This window comes from Somniosus microcephalus, chromosome 1, assembly GCF_052327205.1.
Source record: "Somniosus microcephalus isolate GS21.2 chromosome 1, FLI_Smic_1.0, whole genome shotgun sequence".
Taxonomy (NCBI): domain Eukaryota; kingdom Metazoa; phylum Chordata; class Chondrichthyes; order Squaliformes; family Somniosidae; genus Somniosus; species Somniosus microcephalus.
Genome location: NC_140987.1, coordinates 52,228,421 through 52,249,956, shown reverse-complemented (window position 1 = coordinate 52,249,956; position 21,536 = coordinate 52,228,421). Strand labels below are relative to the sequence as shown.

The 21,536-nt window shown below is 44.0% G+C and overlaps 1 protein-coding gene across 1 annotated transcript in view; it reads left to right on the top strand.

The window, feature by feature from the left end:
• Window positions 1-20,546, top strand: part of irf2b (interferon regulatory factor 2b) — a 64,775-nt gene extending 44,229 nt beyond the window's left edge. Inside the window, exons 6-10 of the mRNA XM_085980754.1 lie at window positions 6,915-6,961; window positions 8,409-8,535; window positions 13,900-14,064; window positions 17,379-17,422; window positions 19,309-20,546. Coding sequence (XP_085836880.1) covers window positions 6,915-6,961; window positions 8,409-8,535; window positions 13,900-14,064; window positions 17,379-17,422; window positions 19,309-19,635 — 710 coding nt within the window. The 3' untranslated portion in view covers window positions 19,636-20,546. The remainder of the gene's footprint in view (window positions 1-6,914; window positions 6,962-8,408; window positions 8,536-13,899; window positions 14,065-17,378; window positions 17,423-19,308) is intronic.
• Window positions 20,547-21,536: the final 990 nt, after the last annotated feature.

The window sequence follows — 21,536 nt, the reverse complement described above, 5'->3', positions numbered from 1 at the left end:
GAAACTGCGGAAACATTATTTCAGTGAGCGAGTGGTAAATCTATGGAACAGGCTCTCTAGGGAATTGATGGAAACAGTATTAATTCATTCAAATGCAGATTAGACAGATTTCTTTCAGAAAATAATATTTTGAGATACAGTATATAAGATGTAGTGAAGGAGGAGGTAGAAGAGATATTGGATGGGATAAAAATTGATAAAGAGAAGGTACTAGAAAGGCTGGGCGTACTTAAAGTACACTTAAGTCACCAGGACCAGATGGGATGGATCCTAGAACGCTGAGGGAAGTGAAGGAAGAAATCGCGGAGGTACTGGTCATAATCTTTCAATCCTCCTTAGAAATGGGGGTGGTGCCAGAGGACTGAAGAATTGCAAATGTTACACCATTGTTCAAAAAAGGGTGTAAAGATAAACCCAGCAACTACAGGCCAGTCAGTTTAACCTCGCTAGTGGGACAGCTTTTAGAAACAATAATCAGGGACAAAATTAACAGTCACTTGGACAAGTTTGGATTAATTAAGGAAAGCCAGCACAGATTTGTTAAAGGCAAATCGTATTCTTGCCCCACAGAACTTATCTCTTCCTATCTCGACTCTATTTTTTCTCCCCTTGTCCAGTCTCTTCCCACCTACATCCGCGACTCTTCTGACGCCCTCCGCCACTTTAACAGTTTCCAGTTTCCTGGCCCCAACCGCTTCCTTTTCACCATGGACATACAATCCCTCCACCTCCATCCCCCACCAGGATGACCTGAGGGCGCTCCGCTTCTTCTTTGAACAGTGGCCTAACAAGTCCCCATCCACCACCACCCTCCTCCGCCTGGCTGAACTTGTTCTCACATTGAACAACTCCTTTGATTCCACTCATTTCCTCCAAATCAAAGGTGTCGCTAAGGGTACCCGCATGGGTCCTAGCTATGCCTGCCTTTTCGTGGGATATGTGGAACACTCTTTGTTCCTGTCCTACTCGGGTCCCCTCCCTCACCTCTTTTTCCGGTACATTGAAGACTGTATCGGTGCCGTTTCCTGCTCTCGCCCTGAACTAGACAATTTCATTCACTTTGCCTTCAATTTCCACCCTTCCCTCACCTTCACATGGTCCATCTCCAACTCTTCCCTTCCCTTCCTCGACTTCTCCATCTCCATCTCTGGGGATAGGTTATTGACCAACATTCACTACAAGCCCACTGACTCCCACAGCTACCTGGACTAAACTTCCTCCCACCCCGCCTCCTGTAAGGACTCTATTCCATTCTCCCAGTTTCTCCGTCTCCGCCGCATCTGCTCCGACGATGCCACCTTCCATACCAGTGCTTCCGACATGTCTTCCTTTTTCCTCAACCGAGGATTCCCCTCTACCGTGGTTGACACGGCACTCGACCGGGTCCGTTCTATCTCCCGCACTTCTGCCCTCACCCCTGTCCCTCCCTCCCGGAACCACGATAGAGTTCCCCTTGTCCTCACCTTTCACCCCACCAGCCTCCACATTCAACGCATCTTCCTCCGCCATTTCCGCCACCTCCAATGTGATCCCACCACCAAACGTATCTTCCCCTCACCTCCCCTTTCAGCATTCCGTAGGGACCGCTCCCTCCGAGACACCCTAGTCCACTCCTCTATCACCCCCAGCACCCCTTCCCCTTCGCCCGGCACCTTCCCGTGCAAGCACAGGAGATGCAACACCTGCCCTTATACCTCCCCCTCTTCCCACTGTCCAGGGCCCCAAACACCCCTTCCAGGTGAAACAGCGATTTACTTGTGCTTCTTGCAATCTAGTATACTGTATTCGCTGCTCACGATGCGGTCTCCTCTACATTGGGGAGACCAAACGCAGATTGGGTGACCGCTTTGCGGAACACCTCCGTTCAGTCCGTAAGGGTGACCCCGAGCTTCCGGTCGCCTGTCACTTTAATTCACCGCTCCATTCCCACTCGGACCTCACCGTCCTCGGCCTCTTGCATTGTTCCACGGAAGCTCAGCATAAGCTCGAGGAACAGCACCTCATCTTCCGTTTAGGCACTTTACAGTCTTCTGGACTCAATATCAAGTTCAACAATTTCAGACCATAACCTCGGCCCCCTATCATATTTATATATTTTTTATCCACACTTTTGGTTTGTGCCTTTTTCCTTTTTTTTTCTCTCCCACATGGCAGCTGTCTTTCATTCCGCCGGCGCATTTCACACTTCATCTAGGGCCATCTTTTGTCTCTTTACCTGTCCTATTACCATCTCGTCTCGCCTTGAATATCTCTCAATGTCTCTTTACTTCTCACAGACCTTCCCTTTTGTTCTTTCATCCCCTCCCCCATTTCCCAGCCCCCAACTTGCTTTTTCATCTGTTTCATTTCCTGCTTTTTTCTCAGTTCTGAAGAAGGGTTTCGACCTGAAATGTTAACTCTGTTTCTCCACGGATGTTGCCTGGCCTGCTGAGTTTTTCCAGCTTTTTCTGTTGTTATTTCGTGTTTAACCAACTTGATCGAGTTTTTTTATGAGGTAACAAAGGGTTGATGAAGGCAATGCGGTTGACGTGGTGTACATGGATTTCCAAAAGGCGTTCGACAAAGTGCCACATAATAGGCTTGCCAACAAAGTTGAAGCCCATGGAATAAAAGGACAGTGGCAACAAGAACAACTTGTATTTATATAGTGCCTTTAACGTAGCAAAACATCCCAAGGCGCTGCACAGGAGTATTTTAAGACAACAAAATTTGACACCGATCCACATAAGGATAAATTAGGGCAGGTGACCAAAAGCTTGGTCAAAGTGGTAGGTTTTAAGGAGCGTCTTAAAGGATGAAAGAGAGGTAGAGAGGCGGAGGGGATTCCAGAGCTTACGGCCTAGACAACAGAAGGCACGACCACCAAAGGTTGAGCGATTTATAATCAGGGATGCTCAAGAGGGCAGAATTGGATATGAAATTGGCTAAGTGACAGGAAACAGAGAGTAGTGGTGAACGGTTGTTTTTCGGACTGGAGGAAGGTATACAGTGTTCCCCAGGGGTTGGTTCTAGAACCACTGCTTTTCTTGATATATATTAATGACTTGGATGTGGGTGTACAGGGCACAATTTCAAAATTTGCAGATGAGACAAAACTTGGAAGTATAGTGAACAGTGAGGAGGAGAGTGATAGACTTCAAGAGGACGTAGACAGGCTGGTGGAATAGGCGGTCATGTGTCAGATGAAATTTAACGCAGAAAAGTGTGAAGTAATACATTTTGGTAGGAAGAATGAGGAGATGAAATATAAACTAAAGGGTACAATCCTAAAGGGGGTGCATGAACAGAGAGACCTGGGGTATATGTGCACAAATCGTTGAAGGTGGCAGGGCAGGTTGAGAAAGCAGTTAAAAAAGCTTATGGGATCTTAGGGTTCATGTATAGAGTACAAAAGCGTGGAAATTATGATGAGCCTGTATAAAACGGCCTCAACTGGAGTATTGTGTCCAATTCTGGACACCGCACTTTATGAAGGACGTGAAGGCCTTAGAGAGGGTGCAGAAAAGATTTACAAGAATGGTTCCAGGGATGAGGGACTTCAGTTATGTGGATATAGACTGAAGAAGCTGGGATTGTTCTCCTTAGAGAAGAGTGAGAGGAGATTTGATAGAGGTGTTGAAAATCATGAGGGCTCTAGACAGAGTAGATAGAGAGAAACTGCTCCCATTGGCGGAAGGGTCGAGAACCAGAGGACACAGCTTGAAGGTGATTGGCAAAAGAACCAAAGGCAACATAAGAATAAACTTTTTTACGTAGCTAGTGGTTAGGATCTGGAATGCACTGCTCAGGGCTTTCAAAAGGGAGTTGGATAAGTACCTGAAGGAAAAACATTTGCAGGGCTACGGGGAAAGGGCAGGGGTTTGGGACTAGCTGAAGTGCTCTTGCAGAGAGCAGGCATGGGCTCGACGGGCCGAATGGCCTTCTTCCGTGCTGTAACCATTCTATGATTCTATAATTTGAGACATGACATATGGTAAGTGTAGCATGCTTGGGACGAACATGTGACTTTGGACCTATGGTACCCAAAGTTTTCCACCACTAGGGGTTTTTCTCATCTCATGTCTGGGTCTGTTGTAGACTAATTGATGGAGATTGCTTGCTATGATTAGTCACCAACTCTATTATTGTTGTATCATGTGACTAGCAGGACTACCAAACTGCTGACCACCCAACTTCCTTTTCTGGCTCTCATGTTAGCTGACATTGTCAACTGTTCTCTCTCCTCAGGTATTTTCCCCCTCTCCCTCAAATCTGCCGTCATCACCCCCTCAAAAAAAACAAAACAACCATTGACCCCTCCATCCTTGCAAACTACCGCCCCATCTCCAACCTCCCTTTCCTCGCCAAAGTCCTTGAACGTGTTGCTGCCTCCCAAAACCGTGCCCATCTTTCCAGGAACTCCATATTTGAACCCCTCCAATCAGGTCCTGCCCCTGCCACAGTACCGAAACGGCTCTCATCAAAGTCACAAATGGCATCCTTTGTGACTGTGACAAATGTAAACTGTCCCTCCTCGTCCTTCTTGACTTGTCTGCAGCCTTTCACACAGTTGACCACTTCATCCTTCTCCAACGCCTCTCCACCGTCATCCAGCTGGGTGTGACTGCACTCGCCTGGTTCCATTCTTATCTAGCTAATCGTAACCAGCAAATCACCTGCAACGGCTTCTCTTCCTGCTCCCACATCATTACCTCTGGTGTCCCCCAAGGGTCTATCCTTGGCCCCCTCCTATTTCTCATCTACATGTTGCCCCTTGGCGACATCACCCGAAAACACAGCGTCAGTTTCCACACGTATGCTGACGATACCCAGCTCTACCTCACCACCACTTCTCTCGACCCCTCCACGGTCTCTAAATTGTCAGACTGCTTGTCTGACATTCTGGATGATCAAAAATTTTCCCCAATTAAACATTGGGAAGACCGAAGCCATTGTTTTCAGTCCCCGCCACAAACTCCGTTCCCTAGCCACTGACTCCATCCCTCTCCCGAACATCTGTCTGAGGCTGAACCACACTGTTCGCAACCTTGGTGTCATATTTGACCCTGAAATGAGCTTCCGACCACATATCCGCAGCATAACTAAGACCGCCTATTTCCACCTCCGTAACATCGCCCGTCTCCGCCCTTGCCTCAGCTCATCCTCTGCTGAAACCCTCATCCATGCCTTTGTTACCTCTAGACTTGACTATTCCAACGCACTCCTGGCTGGCCTTCCACATTCTACCCTACGTAAACTTGAGATGATCTAAAACTCAGCTGCCCGTGTCCTAACTCGCACCAAGTCCCGTTCACCCATCACCCCTGTGCTCGCTGACCTACATTGGCTCCCGGTTAAGCAACGCCTCAATTTCAAAATTCTCATCCTTGTTTTCAAATCCCTCAATGACCTCCCCGCCCCCCCCCCCCCCCCCCCAGCTCTGTAATCTCCTTCAGCCCCACAACACCCCCCCCCCCCCCCCCCCAAGATAACTGCGCTCCTCTAATTCTTCCCTCTTGAGCATCTCTGATTATAATCGCTCAACCATTGGTGGCTGTGCCTTCTGTTGCCTAGGCCCTAAGCTCTGGAATTCCCTGCCTAAACCTCTCCGCCTCGCTACCTCTCTTTCCTCCTTTAAGGCGCTCCTTAAAACCTACCTCTTTGACCAAGCTTTTGGTCACCTGCCCTAATATCTGCTTATGCGGCTCGGTTCCAAATTTCTTGTCTTATAGTACTCCTGTGAAGCGCCTTGCGACGTTTTACTACGTTGAAGGCGCTATATAAATACAAGTTGTTGTTGTCCTAAAAGATGAACTAGATGGGCCTTGCCCTGTTTGAGTCTACCAATTCCTCTGCTCCTATATTTATTCCAGGGTGACATTTCTCCATTACCCTCAGATAATTTATGGTATCAATCTCCAATACAGGCTCCTTTGTTCAACCCTGACCAGTTACATTCCATGGATGAGATTTGCATGGTCCCAGAAACACAGGAACTATCACATTCCATAGATTACTTGAAGACTTAACAACTAGATTTATTAGAACCATCAATCCCAAACATTTGTGCAGTTTTCTTTTCAACTATGTTAAGTGATACAACATTAACTGTGTTTATTGGCAGCCTGCTTTTATGTGTGGGGAAATTCTTTCAGTTTCTAGTCTCTGTTTCCGTTTGTACCTACAGTGTTTAGCTGTACCCATGGCCTTTGATTGTATCTGTGTATTTTAATTATACAAATGATGTTTAGTTATACTCATGTGCTTTGGTTGTACCTGTATCCTTTACCGCTACTCACGTGTTTTAGTTGAACCTACATTCTTTAGCTGTACCCATGTGTTTTAATTATTTTCATTTCCTTAAGCTGTACCTGTGAACTTTTGTTTCACCAATAACCTTTAATCTTACTAATGATCTTCAGATCTGTAATCACAATTTAAGGTCAGTCTGTTTGCATCTATATATTGTGTGCATTTCTGCATTTAAAAATTTGGGTCATATCCCCTCTCACTCTACTTTTACATGAAAATAGGTTCCGCTCTGTGAGTTTGGACAGAGTTTTAAGTTGCAGAGTTGCCTTTGTGTTCAAGCTCTGACCTTTCATAATGATTAAACTAAAAACAACCATTAGTAGTAAACCACTTCAAATTGTACTTTGTACTTGGGCAAAACCAGGCATTGTGTGTATTTCATTTCAGAGCCTTTAAAAAAAAAATTCTATGAAAGATGACAGTATATGTGATGAACTTTCTAATTCCTGTACTGTACAGTATATGAACGTTGGAAGTACTATATATATCTTCAGCTGTGGATATACATCTAAGCTGAATATGTAGCCAGAACCTTGGAGCTCCAGTAGTCAGCTTGCCTTCAGAATTGCCAGCCTCCAGTCACTGACCACTGTTGTTCTGAAATTTGAAATCTTTCTTCACAGGAAAGAAATCAAAAGTGGAAAAGGAAGAAACGATCAAACCCGCCAAGGTGAATTGATGTCCAGTTACTCAGTTATACTACAGTGGGGCTCCCTTTTGTATAATTGTGTAGAAACAGTGGTTTGAGTCTTGCGCAACATTTTTTTAGTGTTCCAACAATTTATGTAGTCCGCACAATACTCCTTCATCATCTAGTTCCCAGCACTAAACCGTTTTTATTATTTCACTGACAGCATATAAAGGTGAGGCTTTTCACTTATCTAGTAGCAGCTATTAACTGTTTTGTCATCCAAAACTCAGCTGTCTGTGTCCTAACACGCAGCAAGTCCTGTTCACCCATCATCACTGACTCCCAGTCCAGCAAAACCTCGATTTTAAAATTCTCATCCTTGTTTTCAAATCCCTCCAAGGCCTCGCCTCCTCCCTATCTCTGTAACCTCCTCCAGCCCTACAACCCCCCGAGATCTCTGTGCTCCGCCAATTCTGGCCTCTTGAACACCCTCAATTTTAATCGCTCCATCATTGGCGGCCGTGCCTTCAGCTGCCAAGGCCTTAAGCTCTGGAATTCCCTCCCTAAACCTCTCCGCCTCTCTACCTCTCTTTCCTCCTTTAAGACGCTTCTTAAAACCTACCTCTTTGACCACCTGTCCTAATATCTCCTATGTCGCTCAGTGTCAGATTTTGTTTGACGACGCTCCTGTGAAGCACCGTGGGATGTTTTACTATGTTAAAGGTACTATATATAATTGTAAGCTGTTGTTGGTTTTGTATCTTTGGTGAGAAGGGTAACAGCACATGCAATGAGGGTATTCAAACAAATTTAGGGGCTTATTAGTATTCCAGATGCAGAAAATAAAATATATTCACTGTTATGAATAAATCCAGGGTGCAGTGCTATAGCCAGAGCATTATGTCACAAACTGGATATTTTTGTCTTTTAAAATAAATAATGACTTATCAGCAAAAAGCTTGTGTCCTTGGAGGGAACAAGAGTCCAGAATATATCAGATGTGCATTCTTCATTTTGCCAGCCCTGAGATTGAAATGGTTGTTTAAGCGTGTCACGTGTTTTCGTTGAATAAGTGTAGAAAATCCCGGAAGTGGTGGCAATCAGGAGAATGGCTCACTAGTCAATTTTCCCGTCGTTGCCCACTCCTGGCATTGGGTAGTACAGGGTAGGAAAATCTAGGCCGTAACCTTTCATTTCATTTCACTGCTGTGCCAACCAGTTATAATTTTAGCAGTCAGTTGTCAAATAAGGCTACTTTTTGTTCTTGCGTCATGAGGTTTGAGCATTGAAGACAGTAAAGTAGTAAAAATAAGTGACAGGAGGTTAGTTGCAAAATGACTAATTTATATAAATAGGTCTGTACAGAGGTGATTCATAAATTGGTCATAAAAATTTCACCAAAATAACATGGAAGGGATAGCTCCTCACTGGGGAATTCTGCAGGTGTTTGCTATTGGACTGATTTTTAAAACTTTTTTTTTGATAGTGGAAAGCACCAAATTTTCCTTTTGAAGAAAATTCAGTATTGATAAACAGTCATGGTCGCTACACAAACTCCAGTATTGTGCTGAAGGAGGATGCACAAGTTCACAGCACTGTGGGCAGCCTTATAGGTGAGTCTCATATACTCGAGTGCACCAGAACAGTCCATTGCTTAAATACATCGATTATCTTCTATTAAATTATACGTTTCCATGGCTGTTGAAACATATACTGCACAAAACAAGCCATGTTTTGCAATTAAGAGAGGATATGATGGTACGTGGGAGTTAGTAGGTTAAATGTTCCACGCCTCAGTGGAATTAACTGCTGTCATGACTCATCTGTTTCAATATCTCTGGTCAACCAGTGTCATCTCCCCCATCATGGGAAACAACAGACATGGTCTACAAGAAGGGATCAAAGTCAAAACCCACTAACTACAGAACATCATATGCACTTAAGAGTGTGAAGCTGTGAAAGGGCTGAAAAGGAGTGGGTTTTCTGACACCTCACTGTTTTTTGTAGTGTGGTAGGACATAGGCTTGCACCTGTTGCGACACGCCACACCATGAAATTATTGTCTCAAATATGTGTGAGGTTCGAGACAGAGGCTGAAAGATCAGAATCACCCTGATAATTTTGCAGGCGGTTACAGAATGGCATTCAAAATGTTTCTTTTTTTAAAAATAGTGACTGATGATAACAGATACAAGTACATTGAGGGCTGTAGATGTCATCAACCTTCAAATCTTGAACCGTTCACGAACACAGTCTGAACTCAGAAGTCAGTTGCTGTCTCAAAACACACTCCTGCGATTCGCCAAACACTACTATGTAGGTGGCATTGAGAATCTTTAGTGGGCCTGGTTTTGAGGAAGTTACTTGGATGCGGAGCATGTCCAGCAGCAACTCAGTTCCAATTTGATGATGACTAATGTGACCGGTAGTCCCGATTAGCATGAATAAACTGATTATGTGTTTTCAGCATGATTCACGGTAGTGATGAAATAGCACAGGGCTCTCTTACAGTGTAACACTAGGGAAACCACAGTTGCTTTGTTATTGTTACCAGATATAGATGAGAGGCTTCTCAGAACAAGGGAAATTGGATGTTAGATGCCACCTAAACTCATACTTCATGTCTTGAAATGTATCCGTTTTATAATATTTTACTAATACTTCTATGAAAGCATGCAATTTTGATTTGAGGAAAATTCCCTCGCACAAACATTCTGAAATTATAAAGGTAAGTTCAGTGAGGCTGCGCTTGAGGATCGGAGATGGGGGTGGGGGGAGGGAGCGGGAGGTCAGTGCTTCGATAGATCTTAATCACCAGAAGCTCTGGAGCATCATGAATCAGTGACGCTGACCTCCATGCCCAATTCTTCGAACCACACTCTCATTGAGCAGGGCTCCATACCAGGAACGAGCCTCGCTGAATTTACTCTGAATTGTAAACACCTACATTACCTCTTCCCAATTCTGCACGGATCAGGAAACAATTATCACTGTCCAAAAAGTGTGCAAGCAAATTAGATCAGATGCTAGTTCCTTGCAGCGCACAACCCCTCGGTAGCATCAACATTCATTAGCTGTTTTTAAAGAGCATCACAAATGGTGCATTGTGGCACTTGAGTACAATAGGGCTGTCCTTGTAGAGTGGATCCACAACCTGAGCATTCCGTGTTATAAAGTATAAACATTTAAATGATATCTAATATAAAAATCATATCAATTGTAGGGCAATTGCATAGAAACATAGAAGATAGGAGCAGGAGTAGGCCATTCAGCCCCTCGAGCCTGTTCCGCCATTCAATGAGATCATGGCTGATCATCCAAATTCAGTACCCTGTCCCTGCTTTCTCCCCATATCCCTTGATCCCTTTAGCTTTAAGAAATATATCTAACTCCTTCTTGAATATATTTAATGAATTGGCCTCAACTGCCTTCTGTGGTAGAGAATTCCACAGGTTCACCACTCTCTGGGTGAAGAAATTCCTCCTCATCTCAGTCCTAAATGGCTTACCCCTTATTGCAGCATGCATATAAAACAAAAAATATGTTGCTAAATTGACAGATTTTCCAAAATTATAATATTAGATGTGATTTTCCTCATTTATCAGCCCCTGCCAGGTACTTTGTCATTGCCATTATTTAGATTGTTTCCCTTTGTTTTCTATTGCAGCAAAAATGCTTTTGTTCAAAGTTTTGAGGCACAAACTACAGGTAGACTATCCTTTATCCGAAAACCTTGGGACCAGCCGTGTTTCGGATTTCGGAAAATTTCGGATTTCAGAAGGTATTACGGGGCAGCACCCCGTAAGCCACCACATTAATATTTCTGCAGCGAACCTTATGAATACCTGTATTCACACTGAGTGGGATAAATAAAGACTATAAGTACTGTAGTATTACAGGGATAAATACTCTAGTACAGTTTATTTGTAAGGAAAACATTCAGTAAAACTTCAAACATATACAGGTACAAACTAAGCTAAATACCTGTACATATACATGCAGTAAAGGTACATTACATCTGGCTTGAGGATCTTGGAGAAGAGGGTACATCAGTGTTGTCATCGTCGTCATCAGGTTGGAGTCGGACATCTGAAGATGGGCCAGGAACAGGATTCTCAAGTGATGAAGCAGCACTACGACAGACGGCCTTTTTAAAGATTTCTTCCAGCGTCATCTGTCTCATTAACATTGGTTTCTGTCTAAGCAGTCTCTCCTTAATTGAGTAAACTTGCATAATCTCTTGCTCACTGATAAATGCACGTTGTTCAAGGCCAGCAATTAACTGATCACACATTGTCACCATATCGTCTATGGGGATTTTTTCACCTGTGTTCACAATGTCATCATCATCATCATCAGTACTATCCTCATGTTTGTCTTTATTTAACACCATTTCAGCAATTTCCCCATCACTCAACGAATGCACAACAGGTGCATCATTGTCAATGTTCAGCACTTCTTCGATGTCAGCTTCCTCTAACTTATTTGCACTTTCGGATGATAAACCTTTGGCGTAAGTAAGGAGGTTTGATATCATCATCGTCTCCTGACTGACAGGAAATCCTTCAAAATCTTCATCTGCAGGTCCATCTTCATGAAACATCGTTGAAAGCCAAAGTCTGTGCCAAGCATTTATTAATGTTGGTTTGTCAACATCGTTCCAAGCATTAGCAACTGCATAAATGGCATCCTTAACATTGAATTCTTTCAGGAAGCTTTGGATTCCTATGCCTCTGTTGATTGCATCAAGCATAGAGTTCAAAAAAACGTCTTTATACTTGCTCTTCATGGAGCGTAAAATTCCTTGGTCACAAGGCTGTATTAAAGATGTCACATTAGGAGGAAAGTTAATGGCGAAAACATAACTTTTCACAAGAAGTTCAGGAGGGGGATGTGCGGAGCAGTTGTCCAGGAACAATAAAATTTTGCAGTTTTCTTCCAGTCCAACTTGCCTGCAATGAGCTCGTGTCGCTGGTACGAAGTGGTTATTGAACCAGTGAGAAAATATTCCTCTGGTTACCCATGCTTTCTTGCTCGCATAATAATGCACAGGTAAATTGCATACACCTTTCAAACATCTCGGATGTTGGCTTTTTCCAATCACTACCAACTTTAACTTGTGTGTGCCTGCAGCATTGGCACACCCAAGAACAGTCAACCTGTCCTCAGCGTCCTTAAAACCTGCTGGTGCAATCTCATCAGCCGTTGCTAATGTTTTTCTAGGAACATAGCGCCAGAACAGAGCTGTTTCATCAGTATTGTAAATTTGTTCAGGACCGAGGTTTTCATCAGATATTATTTTGGCAAATTCGTCTATGTAATTTTCAGCTGCTTCATGATCAGCAGAAGCTTTTTCACCACAGATTTTCAGATATTTTATACCATGACGCTTCTTAAATTTATGCAGCCAACCTTCTGAATATTCACACTCAACTTCAATGTTCAGTTCTTCATGGTATATTCTAGCTTGTTTCATGACCATCAAACCAGTCAGTGGCACACGTTCACCTCTGCGTTGTCGAATCCACTCAATCAGCACACGGTCAAGATCTTCATTTTTTGCTCTATGCAATGTTTTCCTACTTTTCATTAGTTTATGGTCATCACTGTCAGTGTAAAACTTCAACAACTTGTCTTTCTGTTTCTTTAAGTCATATATGGTGGTAGTTCCCACACCATATTCTTCAGTAAGACGTCGCACAGACACACCACGATCAAGCTTCTGCAATAACTCCACTTTCTGCGATATCGATAATGAGAGATGCTTCCTTCTCTGCTTTTCACTGTTACCCATAGGGGTATCTGCAGCTCTTTTTAGCATTTTCACAAATCGTAAAAAACCAACAAATATCAAAGAGAGCAGCAGGCACACGTGTGACAGTGCTGAGACACAACTGACGCTTCACACCTGCGTGGGTCAAGCATTGGCCGCGTCGGGTCATGTTTTGCGCCACTCGGGTCATGTCGTGCGCACGACTTACGCTCCACGAAAAAACTTTCGGTTTTTAGAGGTTTTCAGTTTTCGGAAGTGCGGATAAAGGATAGTCTACCTGTACGACAGTCTGGCACTCCCAAGATTGGCGCACCTAATTGCCAATGGGTTGTTTTTGAAGTGCAGTCACTGCAGTTTTCTAGGCAAATACGGCAGCTAATTATGCAGACAGCAATGAGATGCGTGACTACTTGATCTGTTTTTGGTGATATTGGCCAGGGCACCTCTCTGCTCTTCTTCAAATAGATCTGAACAGGTGGACTGGGCCTTGGTTTAACATCTGAAGCCAAAAGACAGTGCCTGCTCCAGTACTGCACTGGAGTGTCAGTCTAAATTTGTGCTCAAGTTCTAGATTTGGACTTGAACCCACAACCTTCTGACTACAACTGAGCCAAGGCTGACACATTACTGGAGTAGAGAGGCCTGAGGTGACAACCCTTGATTATGAAAGATCTTTAGACGGCACACCTGCTGTGACCGCAGAGACAGGAAATACTCAACGGAGAAATGTGGAGTATGTCTTTGTATTTCAAAAAGATTGTTTTTTAACTGGAGCTAATACTTTGGGGCCCTTTGTCCGTGACAAATTGCAGGATCGTTTCTCCGCATTCTGATGAAGCCTTTTGTGAACCTGGTCTCCCGCTTTCAGCTAAAATGTGGGCCTACGATTCTGCCAATGAGATGAGGCAGCTGGCTATAGCAGTGTGAGCGTGGAATGCCAGCCCCTGGACCTCAGTCTCCCACAGTCCAAAGTAACGAAGCGCACATTGTAAAAGCAGCTTAAAAGCAACAGAATTAAGTCCACTGCTAATTGCCTTTGTGGGTTTTTGGGGGGGATTGGGCGGGGGGGGGCGGCGGTAGGAATGAGGGAGTGCAAGTAGGTTGGCGATATTCTTTGGCACGTTTATAAACATGTCCTTTATATGTTGCACGAGACCTTTCCCTGCAACTCTATGCAAACTGATACAATGTGATTCCTTTTAAGAGCTTGGGTACTCTCCAAGTCACGGTATGTTGGAAGAACCCATGATTGTCAGCAATCCGCCAGATGTCTGCCAAGTGATAGAAGTGACCACAGAATGTGACGACCAACCTGTCAGCACAAGCCAGCTGTACCCATTACAGATCTCCCCTGTCTCTTCCTACGCAGGTTGGTGTTCTATTTATAACCCATTCAACATTGCCACTTAATAATCCCATATATTTTACTAGAAATGTTTATGCGCCTTAAACTAAAAGGTTACAACACTTTTCAGTCTGTGTGATAGTTGCAAAGCATCAAGGCTCCACCGATAGCCCAGTTATAACCGTGCTTGCAAAAGATAGAAGCATTGGAAAAGCGTCCCAAAGAATGTTAGCGGGTCTCAAATTGATGACTTGCGCAGCTTCCCTGATGGCACGGTGGGTAACCGCACTGTCCAGTTTGGTACTGTGCCACACAGCTCAGGAAGGTCCCTAGGTTCAATCACCAGCCTGTGCTGAGTTAGCTGACCTCAGCCAAGACAGCAGTAAAGATGTTACCAATTTGCTTGGTGCAGGTGGGCTAGGGATGGGAAATGTCAGCCCCCAATTGCTATCCAGTGATCCCCCTTATTGGAGAGTGCACCTTTGTGGACGTTCAGGTGAGAACAGGACAAGACCTTCATTGTAAAGCCCTCCATAACTGCACAAGCTGCTGACACTCCCTGCGAGGGCTCAGGTATGAAGAATGACCACTTGGGTGAGTTACTGAAAGGCTGCCAGTGTGAAATTATGTCTTCAGGGGTTGATGGTGAGAATATCGAAGGGGTGGAATCAATGTTTTAAAGGGAGGAAGGGGAAGATTCACTTTTTTTTTAAATCATAGAATGATACAGAACTGAAGGAGGCCATTCGGCCCATTGTGCTGTGCTGGCTCTTTGGAAGAGCTATCCAATTCGACCCACTGCCCTGCTCTTTCCCCATAGACCTGCACATTTTTCCTTTTCAAGTATTTATCCAATTTCCTTTTGAAAGTTACTATTGAATCTGCTTTCACCACCCTTTCAGGCAGTGCATCCAGATCACAACAACTCGCTGTGTAAAACAAAATTGTCCTCATCTCCCTTCTGGTTCTTTTTGCCCATTATCTTTGGAGAGGTTCTTTGTAATGAACTCGGGCTGGTGATTGTAAGCCGTAGAAATGCTGAGCTAAACCTAACTTAAGGAGTAACTATTTTGGATACAGAGTTATTAAACTATGAATAGACTGCTGCCAAGTAAAGCACCTCAGGCTCTAAATTAACAGTACAGTAGGCCATGGTGAATGCACCAATAATCAAAACAGAACTTGATTCCTGCTTCAACAAGAATATGGGCTTGGCACCAAAACAGGAGGGAAATAACATTGTTCTGAGTGGAACCTGTGGCTGTGTGTAATCCTAGAACCATAGAATGATACAGCACTGAAGGAGGCCATTCGGCTCATCGTGCCTGCTCTTTGAAAGAGCTATCCAATTAGTCCCACTCTCCTGCTCTTTCCCCGTAGCCCTGCAAATTTAAATCCTTTTTGAAAGTTACTGTTCAATCTGCTTCCACCACCCTTTCAGGCAGTGCATTCCAGATCACAACAAACATGTGTAAAAAAATGTTTCCTCGTGTCACCTCTGGTTCTTTTGCCAATCACCTTAAATCTGCGTCCTCTGGTTACCGACCCTTCTGCCACTGGAAACAGTTTCTCCTTATTTACTGTATCAAAAATCTTCATGATTTTGAACACGCCTATCAAATCTCCCCTCATCCTTCTCTGCTCTAAGGACAACAACCCCAGTTTCTCTAGTCTCGCCACGTAACTAAAGTATTTTAACCCTGGTGCCATTCTAGTAAATCTCCTCTGCGCCCCCTCTAAGGCCTTGACATCTTATTGATTACAGAACATAAAGGGCAATAAAAAAAACCTTTCTATAGGCACATTAGTTGTAAGAGAATATTTAAATTAGTGATAGAACTGCTGAAAGATGAAGGATGCAAGCTTGTAGTGGGGATTTTTACTAGAGGTGAGGAGGTTAAGGGTGACCTGATAGCAGTCTTTAAGATTATGATAGATTGTCTCCACTGGTCAGTGAGATGGTAACTAGAGGGCACAAATTTAAGTTAATCACAAATAGAATTCAGTGGAAGGTTAGAAAATAATTCTTTACACAGTTGTACAGCACGCCCGATTTTCTTTCCATTTACTTGATTGAAATTTAGTGACAGACCACCTTCTGTCGCAGTACTCAGAATTCCTCACAGATGTACATGTGACTGGTAGTCACAATAATTCCCTTGTTTTAGGAATTTGCTTGCTGCCATTTTAATTTTCAACCCGGATGGAAGTTGCCTCACTATGTGTGAGCACCGTGGCACCATTTCTTCGCAGACTTCCTGGAGAAACACTGGCAGGAGCAAAAAATATGAGTCTAGAAATTGCACTTCGTTGCGCCCCTTATCCGATTGCCTTGGCCCCCCCCCCCACTCCTCTCCCTCTCCCGGGACTTACCAGAAGGTTGCTGCAGCAGCTTGAAATTGATGTCCACTTTGCCGGTCTAATTTAAATGAGGCTCGAGGCCCAATATCGATTGGGTCTTGGCCTTACCTGTTCTGGCTCAGGGATCGTTCTCTGCGCCCAGTTCACGCCGCCAGACCAGCACTATCCATTTCTACCCCATGGATTCTAATAGGCTCATGAGTATTGATGTACTGGTACAAAATGTCAGACTGAGTTTGAACGACTGACTAAAATAAAATAGGAGGCAGTGCAGGGCATAGTGTATTAGCATGCATCACAATACATGAAGCAAGAACTTCAGCACTATTATGCAAACATAATGCCTGGTATTGTTGTATAAAAGCCTGAGGCCTACATTTCTACTGTCCCACTTGAAGCCTGATTGACTTGTGGACGAGAGCGGCTGTGCAAGGGGAGAGTTAAGAAGGGCATATGGGAGAATATTGTTTCGTTAAAAGGAGCATGAGCTCTTTTATTTTTAATTGACAATTGCCAGCCTAGTCAGATGTTACCTTCCGATACAACTTTTGACATTTATACAGTATTTGTTGTACTTGCCTGCAAATCCACAGTTTGCAAGGCTCATTTGAATACATTTGGCAAAATTCCTCAACCAAACCAATTGTGCAATAGGAAATGGCCCAAGAGTCACGTGGTGGTGTTTACTTTGCATTGTGAGGAGCGTTGCTATGCGTGGCCGTTTTGTTAGCCTTCCTCATAGCAACAGGTAGAAGTTTAACTTTTGAGGATTTGAAAGACTAACCCATTCAGAATCTGGTAGGCCAGCCGGTGCTTTTTTTAAATATTTGCAGCAGGAAAGGTATGACTATGAGCAAACGTTGCAAAGGATCACGGGTACTGTGAGATGTTATTTTGATGAAAATGGAATGGTTTCACAAAGTGTAAGCTGAAAGGCTCTCGGGTTAAACTAGTTTTCACTTTTGTTTATCCAATAGAAAGTGAAACGGATAGCGTCGGAACTGATGAAGAACTCAATGAGGTCAGTAAAGAACATGCTGCTTTGAAGTTAAAACAAAGGAAAAAAAGGAGAAAACAAAGAAAGACTTGCATTTATATAGCAGCTTTCACGACCTCAGGAGGTCCCAAAACACTTTACAGCCAATGAAGTACTTTTTTGAAGTGTAGTCACTGTTGTAATGTAGGAAACGCAGCAGCCAATTTGCGCACAGCAAGCTCCCACAAACAACAATGTGATCATAACCAGATAATCTGTTTTAGTGGCATTGATTGAGGGATACATTTTTTGGCCAGGACATCGGGGATAACTCCCCTGCTCTTCTTTGAAATAGTGCCATGGGATCTTTTACGCCCACCCGAGATGGGGCCTCGGTTTAACGTCCTATCCGAAAGACGCACCTCCGACAGTGCAGCACTTTATGTATTTGAAAGTATTGATTGAGTTCGCACAGGCTTTTTATCTGTATTCTTCCACCTCCGCAACATTGCCTACTTATGCTCGACCTGTCCCCTTCCACTGATGAAACCTGTACCAACTGCATCATTACCTCAAGCAGTGATGGTTCTAACGCTGTCACCAGCTCCTCCACCGCCACCCTATATACAAACCCCAGCCAAATCCAGGACTCAGTGGCTCACACAGGTTTGATCGTTTTTACCAGAAAATATCAAATCCCTTTTGCATGCCCGCTGATTTTTTTTCTCACAAAATTATCAACGGGTAGATAGCGCCTCATAAGAGGTCAAGGTTAAGCTGTCCGGAGGAGGAGAAAGGGGAAGGTGATCAGTAGTGAAGTATCGTGCCACAGCCTGAACCCCAGACTCTATCGATATTTCCATCCCAATGGTTAGTTATCACTACAACACTGCAGGGTGTCAATTCACTGGCCCACGCTCCCTTCAAGCACAGCTCCCAGCTGAGAACATGGGATCGGTGAATGTACCCTTTCATTTGTATCAACTACCTTCAAACCGATGGTGTTACTTCAAACCTGAGTGGAGATTTTCCTGGTTTTACGCCCAGGTGCAGTGGATCGCATGGGTGCAGAGAATATCAGAAAATTGGCTCGGTTGTGAGCAATGTTCCCTCTAATTTTTTTTGAGTGCGCGGCCTCTTTAACGGGCTGCGCAGCCCATTCAAATTTCCGCCCATTTCATTTCTATTTAAAAGCCGGTGAGCTGGCTGTGTGGAACCTCCAGAGCTTTGGTTGTGGGGCGTAGGCCTGTAAACCTCCAATAATTGAAATGATGGAAAAAGTGGGCAGGTTCCTTTACAGGCCTGCACTCCCAGCCTGATTTCCTGACATTTGCTGTGAGCCTGAACAGGGACCTCGGCAATTCTGCCTTAGAGAGTTCAGTATTGTGTTCAAGAGGATTTACACACAATTACATCGAATTTAACAGCACAGAAACAGGCTGTTTGGCTCAACCAGTCTATGCCAGTGTTTACGCTCTGCATGAGCCTCCTCCCACTCAACTTCATCTCACCCTATCACCATATCCTTCTATTTCTTTCTCCCCCGTGTATTTATCTAGCTTCCCCTTAAATACATCTGTGCTGTTCACCTCAACTACTCCTTGTGGTAGCGAGTTTCACCTTCTAACCTCTCTCTGGGTAAAGTCGTTTCTCCTGAATTCCTTACTGGATTTATTGGTGACTATCTTATATTTATGGCCACTAGTTTTGGACTCCCCCACAAGTGGAAACATCTTCTCTACGTCTATCCTATCAAACCCTTTCATAATTTTATCAGGTCACTTGTCAGCCTTCTATTTTCTAGATAAAAGAACCCCAGTTTGTTCAACCTTTCCTGATAGTTATACCCTCTGGTTTAGTTGTACGTCTGTTGTAAGAACTTCATCGTTTGTGGGAAGAAAGTTTCATTTTATTCCTCTTTATTTAAATAGGTGACTGTTAACACAAACCAAGATCAGACACAATGGCAGCAGAGCAACATTGAAGGAAAGGAGTTTCTGAGCAACGTGGGAATGAACAATGTATTTTACCCGCACACAGTGCCTTACGTGACTCCCAGCATCTGCAGTCTCAAATTTCTAACCAATGGATGTGAGCCAGCACTCATTTACACCACTGCCACATGCACCAGCCCGTCAGTTAGCATCTCTACGTCACCAGTACCATCGCAGCAAGCCTCTTTAAAACAACGTGCGGCCGAAAACCGTGCGACTGTCATCATGAAGACATCAGACTTAACCAGAGGCAATAGTTGCTGAATCCCTTTTTATTGAGTAAATGTCTCCTTGTTCTGGTGAAGTCTTTAGTGGGCTAAGCTACACTGTAACATAGATGGACCTTATAGGCCGATTTGACTAAATATATATAACTTAAAAGAAAATGTGCTGCAGAACTGGAAATCACCTGGTTCTCTTTGCCGCAACTGCCATCTCCAGTTCATCAATTTTAACTCAGGACAACATTTTTACGAACGATTTTTTGTTTTGTTTTCCTGTTGCACTTGTTTGTTTTTTCCAACGACAACAAAATAAGAGAAATGGCTGGGTTTCGCCTCAGCCAAGGTCGCACATCTGAGCACGCGAGACAGGACCAATACGATACAACGACAAACTCTTCGTGCCTCTCAAACCCGGCTGCAGCAGGGGGAAAAAATGTGAACTGCTTTGACAACGTGTAATTTTTTTATACTCTTTGAATGTGAATATGTATATAGCGCAGGAGGAACGGAATTTTACAGCCTGCTTTTTGCACCTTAAATCTAGTTTAGCACTTAATGCTGTCACATTACTGGCAAATACATGCATTTAGAACTTAAACGATTCCTGTGGTTCAGAGTTCATGGCCTGATCTAATGCCTGCTTTCACTGGTCTCCTTTGCTGAAGCACAAAAACTACAATAAGCAGTGCGCAAGAATTTATCTTGATAAAAAGGACAGGCTTTAATCTTTTTCTAAAGCAAGCTTTTTATTTTTTTTATCATATGTAAAGGGATTATTTTATTCAGGGTAATTGAATGCTGAAGTGAACATAAATCTTTATCTTTTTTACCAAAGTAAATTTTGTTGTTGTTTCTGTTCTTGTTTATCAGCATAAACATCTGTGGTAAATTGTTAATTTTTTTTTACAAATTTGTAGCAGTTATAAACTATCCAATAAAATGTAGCCTCTACATCACTGACTAAAAATGACTCTTGCCATCACGCATTCCTTCCTTATAAATGTACATAGATCTCACCTTTAACTTTATTCAAAAAAAATTTAAGCACTTTCCCCACACAGGGACCTCCTGTAAATATCAGCACATTTTCGGGGACCTCCTGAAAATATTTACAAACTCTCAGGGACCTCCTGCAAAAGTTGAAATTTTACCAGGATACTCCTGCAAATATCGACACGCTCCCAGGGACCTCCTACAAATATCGACATGCTCTCAGGGACCTCCTGCAAATATCGACATGTTTCCAGGGACCTCCTGCAAATATCGACACGCTCCCAGGGACCTCCTACAAATATCGACATGCTCTCAGGGACCTCCTGCAAATACCGACACGCTCCCAGGGACCTCCTGCAAATATCGACATGCTCCCAGGGACCTCCTGCAAATATCGACATGCTCTCGGGGGCCTCCTGCAAATATCGACATGTTCCCAGGGACCTCCTGCAAATATCGACACGTTCCCAGGGACCTCCTGCAAATATCGACACGCTCCCAGGGACCTCCTGCAAATATCGGCATGCTCCCAGGGACCTCCTGCAAATATCGACATGCTCCCAGGGACCTCCTGCAAATATCGACATGCTCTCAAGGACCTCGTGCAAATATCGACACACTCCCAGGGATCTCCTGCAAATATCAACACATTCCCAGGGACCTGCAAATATCGACACGCTCCCAGGGACCGCCTGCAAATATTGACACGTTCCCAGGGACCTCCTGCAAATATCGACACGCTCCCAGGGACCTCCTGCAAATATCGGCATGCTCCCAGGGACCTCCTGCAAATATCGACATGCTCCCAGGGACCTCCTGCAAATATCGACATGCTCTCAAGGACCTCGTGCAAATATCGACACACTCCCAGGGATCTCCTGCAAATATCGACACGTTCCCAGGGACCTGCAAATATCGACACGCTCCCAGGGACCGCCTGCAAATATC